We start from the raw sequence: 6,000 nt of genomic DNA, 5'->3' as shown, positions 1-6,000 counted from the left end.
AAGACTTCTAGCTAGACTTCTGTGAGATTTCTGTTGGCCTGTTAGGCAGAACTAACGGTATAGAAAAATAATCTTCTCTGCTGCTAGTCAAAAAATTCATACGGCATTCCACCAGGAAAAACCTCCATGCAGGAATGCTACATGGGGAGCATTACAGGGGATATGTTGACCACTGGAAAAGAAGTAAGTTTTGACAGAAAGGGAACAGCGAAAGAGGAAAGAAAGGGGAAAAAAACTCCCAAACCACCTGTGGCATGGCTGCTACTCCAGAAAGCAACTGAGTGTGCTCACTTCAACTCTGGACATCCACCTTCACCTATCCAGCTACCGGTCTTTTTCTGCCAAGAGGGATTTCCAGGCTGGCAGAGGTCTCCCCTCCCCGTCCGGAGCTGCGCGAGGCACTCATGCCGTTCCCCTGACAGGCAGCAGCCTCCTCGCGGCCTCGAAAACGGCCGTCACAGAAGCGCGCTGCAGTCAAGCCGGCGCTTCGCAGCCGTCCCCACCTCCAGCCACTGGCCCCAGCAGCCTCCAGAGCCGGTGCAAGCGCAGCCGCCCACGGCGAGCCGGCGTTGGACTTTCCCCACAGCCCTCACGACAGAGGGTAGCCCCAGCCCGCCCTGAGGCGCCTCCCGACAGCCCAGTTCAGCGCCTCGAGCTGAGCCCCGCACCCAGTGCGGCTCGAGCCCCGCCCTCTGCAGCCAGCCCTGCTCGCGGGCTTCCAGGAGAGCATGCGGCAATCATCACCCCACGTGGGGAGAAGAGCGCCCTCGGCTAATCAGCGGTCTCCGTTCGCCTCTGGACGGCCCGGGTAACAGCCAATAGGGAGCCAGCAGGCGAGGGCGTGGGGCTCGAGGCGGTTAGCCGTCGACAGTTGGTGCTGCTCGGCAGGCGGCGGTGGACCTGGTGCGGGGCAGCCGGAGCTCCTCAGCTTAGCAAGGCATCATGGTGGGGAACGGGATCCTCGCGGCTGGGGAGAGGAAGGGTATTTGGGAGCGCTTCTGCTGCGGCAGTCTGGGGGGTTAATGACTGCACGTGCTGCGGCAGGACTTGCGGGCAGTCTCTGCGTGAAGTCCCCGCGGTAGCGGCAAGGCAGAAGGATCGGGGAGGAGGAGAGAAATTAGCGTAGGAGTTAGTTCAGGGGAGGCGAGGCATAGAGACTGGCCGGCGGCTGGTAAGACGAGACGCGTAGAAAAGCAACGGAAGCCTGTTCGTAGTGGGCGCCTCCCGCGCGGGGAGGTGAGGGGCAGACTGCAACCCGGCCCAGGCGGCAGAGAGACGTCGGGAAAGAGCATGGCGACAGCCACGCGGATCGTTCCGCCATTTCTGGGTTGTCGTGGCGTGCAAAGCCGTAGAGGCTTGCGCGTAGCCAGTCGGCGGGGAGGGGCACGGCCGGCAGCCCGCGGCGTGGCACCGCGTGCTCCTGAGAGGGCAGTGGTGAGGGGGCGGGAGTGGTGGCTGTTGCTAGGATCCTGTCGCGCCGGCTGTGGGAGCAGCATGGCAGTTACGCACCAGGGAACGGGAAGCAGGCGGTGTGAAAGCTTTGGAAACTTGGTGCCCACTGAGTGGAAGCGGAAATAAGCACAGAGTTAGTCTCGCTTGCAAAAGACTTCTGACAGAACCACGGGGGTGAGAACTAAAACATGGAATCAAGGATACAAGTTTTGATGAAGCTATCAAGAGAACAGGAAAGAGCAGCCCAGACACCCTACTTTTTCTTTTCCACCTCTGCTTTTTCCTAGATATACTGTAACAGTAAGCTAGAAAAACAGCTTATTTCCATCTCGGGTGTAAGACAAAATCGAGGTATTGAGAGATTAAAGGTACAGGGCACAGTTGCTTAGAATCAAAGGAGCTGGCTAAAAATGGGCAGATGACATTTGATTGGGACTCTCGGATGATTTCACAGAGGAACTCAAATATGTATGAGTTGGCAGGGGCTAGATATCGCTATGCTTATTATAAAGGAAAACGTACTGAGTGGTCCTGTGCAGGAAAGATTCCTGCAACAGTTACCCAGTATATGATTTGGCAACAAATCAAGGACATTTGGGGATATTACATAAAGAATTCTTCCAAAACTCAAGGAAGGTGAAAAAGACACTAGGCAGAATACTAAAGATATAATATATGTGGCAGCATGGTAAGGGATGATGAATTTGTATTGACCCTATGTGTTCATAGTGACTACATTGTCTTTAAGATCTTCCAATATTCTCAAAGTCAGCCCAGGTCAACTAAGGTGAGTAGAGTCTTGCCAGCAGCAGGCAACTTGATCAGTTAAATTGTCACTCGAGCAACCAGGAAATACTGCAGCAGAGAAATATCATGGAAGGATACAGCCCACAGATAGCTAGTTATTATGAGAGTAAAATCTAGAAGACAGGTAGCTCCATATCTCATTATTATTGTTCTGTTTTTAATTTGCAGCGTGAATGCATATCCATCCACGTTGGTCAGGCTGGTGTTCAGATTGGCAATGCATGTTGGGAATTGTATTGTCTTGAACATGGGATCCAGCCTGATGGTCAAATGCCTAGCGATAAAACTATCGGAGGTGGAGATGATTCATTTAACACTTTCTTCAGTGAGACAGGAGCTGGTAAACATGTTCCCAGAGCAGTGTTTGTGGACCTAGAGCCAACCGTAGTTGGTATGTACCCAACATTAAAGATCTTCAGTGTAAAAGTGAAGATTCCCTACAGTCTTTTTTGTTTGTTCAGAACACTATAGATTTTAAAAGATGTGTGTCTGGATGCCATTTTACCATTTGAGGTTATTGTTATTTGAAATAAATTAAATAATGGTCTACAGGTAACAACATTTGGAAAACATTAGAACTTTTTTACAGTTTGGATAATCTTTAGACTGCTGCACTGCATCCAGAGTTTTGTTGTCTGTACTTGTAATCAAGTACATCTTGTCTGTACTTGTAATGTAGTTTTCTAAGTGACCTCTCTGGTCTCAGGTACAAATGCTGCTTTGTGAGTGCCTGATGTTTTCCCCTAAACAAAGGGGCTGAAGTTGTGCCAACTTAGGCTAGTCAGACAAGCTGCGTATAGTCAGGGATGCTGTTTACACTCTTGACGTGCACTTGGTGCGTAGTCACTAAGCAGTACATGTACAACTGAACAGATCAAATTTATGTTGTGGTATTTTGTTTCTTTGTAGATGAAGTACGTACAGGCACATATAGGCAGTTATTCCATCCTGAGCAGCTCATTACTGGGAAAGAAGATGCAGCCAATAATTATGCCAGAGGCCATTATACCATTGGAAAAGAGATTGTTGATCTAGTGCTAGACCGCATTCGCAAACTGGTAGGAATTCATGCTACAAGTCAGTATTTAAAATAATTGATATAGCTCTATAGCTATCTATAAGGATGGGTTGCTATGTTTTTTCCCTAAGAATTTTGTGCATAATTGATTGTTTAAAACAAAAGAAAACAAAACTCCCCTCCCCAGTTAAATAAAAATTCAGTCAGTAAAACTTAAAATTCTGTAGGCTCTGAAATACCATTATTTGAAAGTATTTTAAGGATACCTCAGAAACATATTATAAAAGCCTTAAACAAGTGTAACAACGTTGTTATAATTTTTTGTTTGTTTGTTATTTTCAGTTTGAATCATGCCATTATGTGTCATGCAAAATATTTCTAGTACCCTGAACCTCAGGTTTTGGTTGAATGCTTAGCAATTTTAATTACTTCTCGAGTTTTTTTTATCTTGACGTTGCACTGTGAGAAACTCATGTAGGATGATATGATTCAAAGTGAAATAGTGATTGTCTATTTAAAATTACAAAAATAAAACCCCTCTTGATTTCAACATCTAATTGATACTTGCTGAAAGCTAGAATTGGAACATAAACAGATTCTAAAGCCGTAACCCAGCTGTAATTTATAGTGGCTTGTCACAGTAGTGCACAGCTGCTCTTGCTTACAGTAGTATTAAAATGGCATCAAAGACAATAAAGCAACTTTTAAATACTAAAATACTCCTATTCAGAAAAAGTTATGCAGAGGCACTGGTACTTTTGAGTAAAAGACACGCAAGAAAAAAGGAAGACCACCTTTCAAGAATGCTGGGGTTTTATTACAACAATCTAAAACTAACAAACTTAAGAAAGAAATGCTTTTGAATGATTATTTTAATACTGCTTTCTCCAAAATCATCAATAACTTTTTTTTTTTCTCCCACTTTTTTCCCACCCCATTATAGGCTGATCTGTGCACAGGGCTGCAAGGTTTCCTTATCTTTCATAGTTTTGGAGGAGGCACTGGTTCAGGGTTTGCATCTCTGCTCATGGAAAGGCTCTCTGTTGACTACGGCAAAAAATCTAAACTAGAGTTTGCGATTTATCCAGCACCGCAAGTTTCCACTGCTGTAGTGGAACCTTACAACTCAATTCTAACTACCCACACAACATTAGAGCATTCAGACTGTGCCTTCATGGTAGATAATGAAGCCATTTACGATATATGTCGTCGTAACCTTGACATTGAACGTCCTACTTATACCAATTTAAACCGATTAATTGGGCAAATTGTTTCATCCATCACAGCTTCGCTGCGTTTTGATGGAGCCCTCAATGTAGATCTGACAGAATTTCAAACTAACCTTGTTCCATACCCACGAATCCATTTCCCCCTGGTAACATACGCCCCTGTCATCTCCGCTGAAAAAGCGTATCATGAGCAGTTGTCTGTGGCTGAAATTACCAATGCTTGTTTTGAACCAGCCAACCAGATGGTAAAATGCGACCCTCGCCATGGCAAGTACATGGCCTGCTGTATGTTATATAGAGGTGATGTTGTTCCCAAAGACGTCAATGCAGCTATTGCTACTATCAAGACTAAACGTACCATTCAATTTGTGGATTGGTGCCCAACTGGATTCAAGGTACTTACACAGCTTCTTAAGTGCTTGATGTTTGAATTACTAGGAATTGTATAGTACTGAGAGGTAACAGTCATTCTGCAATGTTGTAATGTCCCTGTTAAATATTTTGATGAAGTACAAAATTACTGTAAGCTATTTCATTTGTTCGTAACCGTGTTGATTTTTAATTGTTAACAGAAATAAGTCTTTAAGCCTTAGCACTCATAAGGAAAGTTTTCATTTGTTTTCTTGAAGGTGGGCATTAACTACCAGCCTCCAACTGTGGTGCCAGGTGGTGACCTTGCAAAGGTGCAGCGCGCTGTGTGTATGCTGAGTAATACAACTGCTATTGCTGAAGCATGGGCTCGCCTCGACCACAAATTCGATCTCATGTATGCTAAGCGTGCCTTTGTACATTGGTATGTTGGGGAAGGAATGGAGGAAGGAGAATTCTCTGAAGCCCGGGAAGATCTGGCTGCCCTTGAGAAAGATTATGAAGAAGTTGGTGTAGACTCAGTAGAAGCAGAGGCTGAAGAAGGAGATGAATATTTAGAAAACTGAAGTCTGGAAAAAATTATTAAAAAAAAAAAAAAAATTGCAGAACCCTGTTCACTTGTTTGATTGTTTTCAAATAAAGTTTTAAAGGTTCTACCTTCTATTTTTTTTCTTCTTTATGTGTATACTCACTAAGTAAGGACCGTTTGAGATTGCAGGTTTTGGTAGCATCTAGTCATGTGCAAATTATAGAAGAAATCAGGAAATTGTGCGATCCCAACATGTTGTGAGATACACTCGCTTTGATTTTTGGTTCTCACAAGCGGGAAACTGCTTCTACTTCAGGTTGTTATAGTACTAGTAACACTGCTGCTATTCCAGGCCTGTCTACACAATACAAAGGAACCTAATCCTTCCTAAAGACATCTTCCCAGTAAGGCTGGCTTCACAGAAGACTTAACGTTAAAATCTCCAAAGTTATTATCGCTCAAGTGATTTACCTGACTACTTATGGCAGATGCCATTACACTTTCGAACAGAACTAGCACTTATTACCAGATTACTTGCTAATGATGTAACACTTGATACTTTAAAAAAAAAAAGGGGCGGTGTGAAATTATGCAGA

The 6,000-nt window shown here is 44.6% G+C and overlaps 1 protein-coding gene across 1 annotated transcript; it reads left to right on the top strand.

Annotated features, from left to right (window-relative positions):
* The first annotated feature begins 910 nt into the window (after window positions 1-910).
* On the top strand, window positions 911-5,463 carry LOC143161601 (tubulin alpha-3 chain). Its single transcript, XM_076340689.1, has 5 exons — window positions 911-945; window positions 2,428-2,650; window positions 3,169-3,317; window positions 4,221-4,901; window positions 5,136-5,463. The coding sequence occupies exons 1-5, from the start codon at window positions 943-945 to the stop codon at window positions 5,439-5,441; spliced, it is 1,362 nt and encodes a 453-aa protein (XP_076196804.1). The 5' UTR covers window positions 911-942; the 3' UTR covers window positions 5,442-5,463.
* The last annotated feature ends 537 nt before the right edge of the window (window positions 5,464-6,000 follow it).

The sequence above is a fragment of the Aptenodytes patagonicus genome, chromosome 6 (assembly GCF_965638725.1).
Source record: "Aptenodytes patagonicus chromosome 6, bAptPat1.pri.cur, whole genome shotgun sequence".
Lineage (NCBI taxonomy): Eukaryota > Metazoa > Chordata > Aves > Sphenisciformes > Spheniscidae > Aptenodytes > Aptenodytes patagonicus.
Note: the sequence above shows the minus strand (reverse complement) of the source record. Positions and strands in the feature narration are given on the sequence as shown.

Bases quoted from the DNA above. Each gene is read 5' to 3' on its own strand.
- LOC143161601 (XM_076340689.1), top strand. The intron at 2,651-3,168 runs GTATGTACCCAA...GTTTCTTTGTAG, and splicing joins CCTAGAGCCAACCGTAGTTG to ATGAAGTACGTACAGGCACA. The intron at 4,902-5,135 runs GTACTTACACAG...GTTTTCTTGAAG, and splicing joins GGTGCCCAACTGGATTCAAG to GTGGGCATTAACTACCAGCC.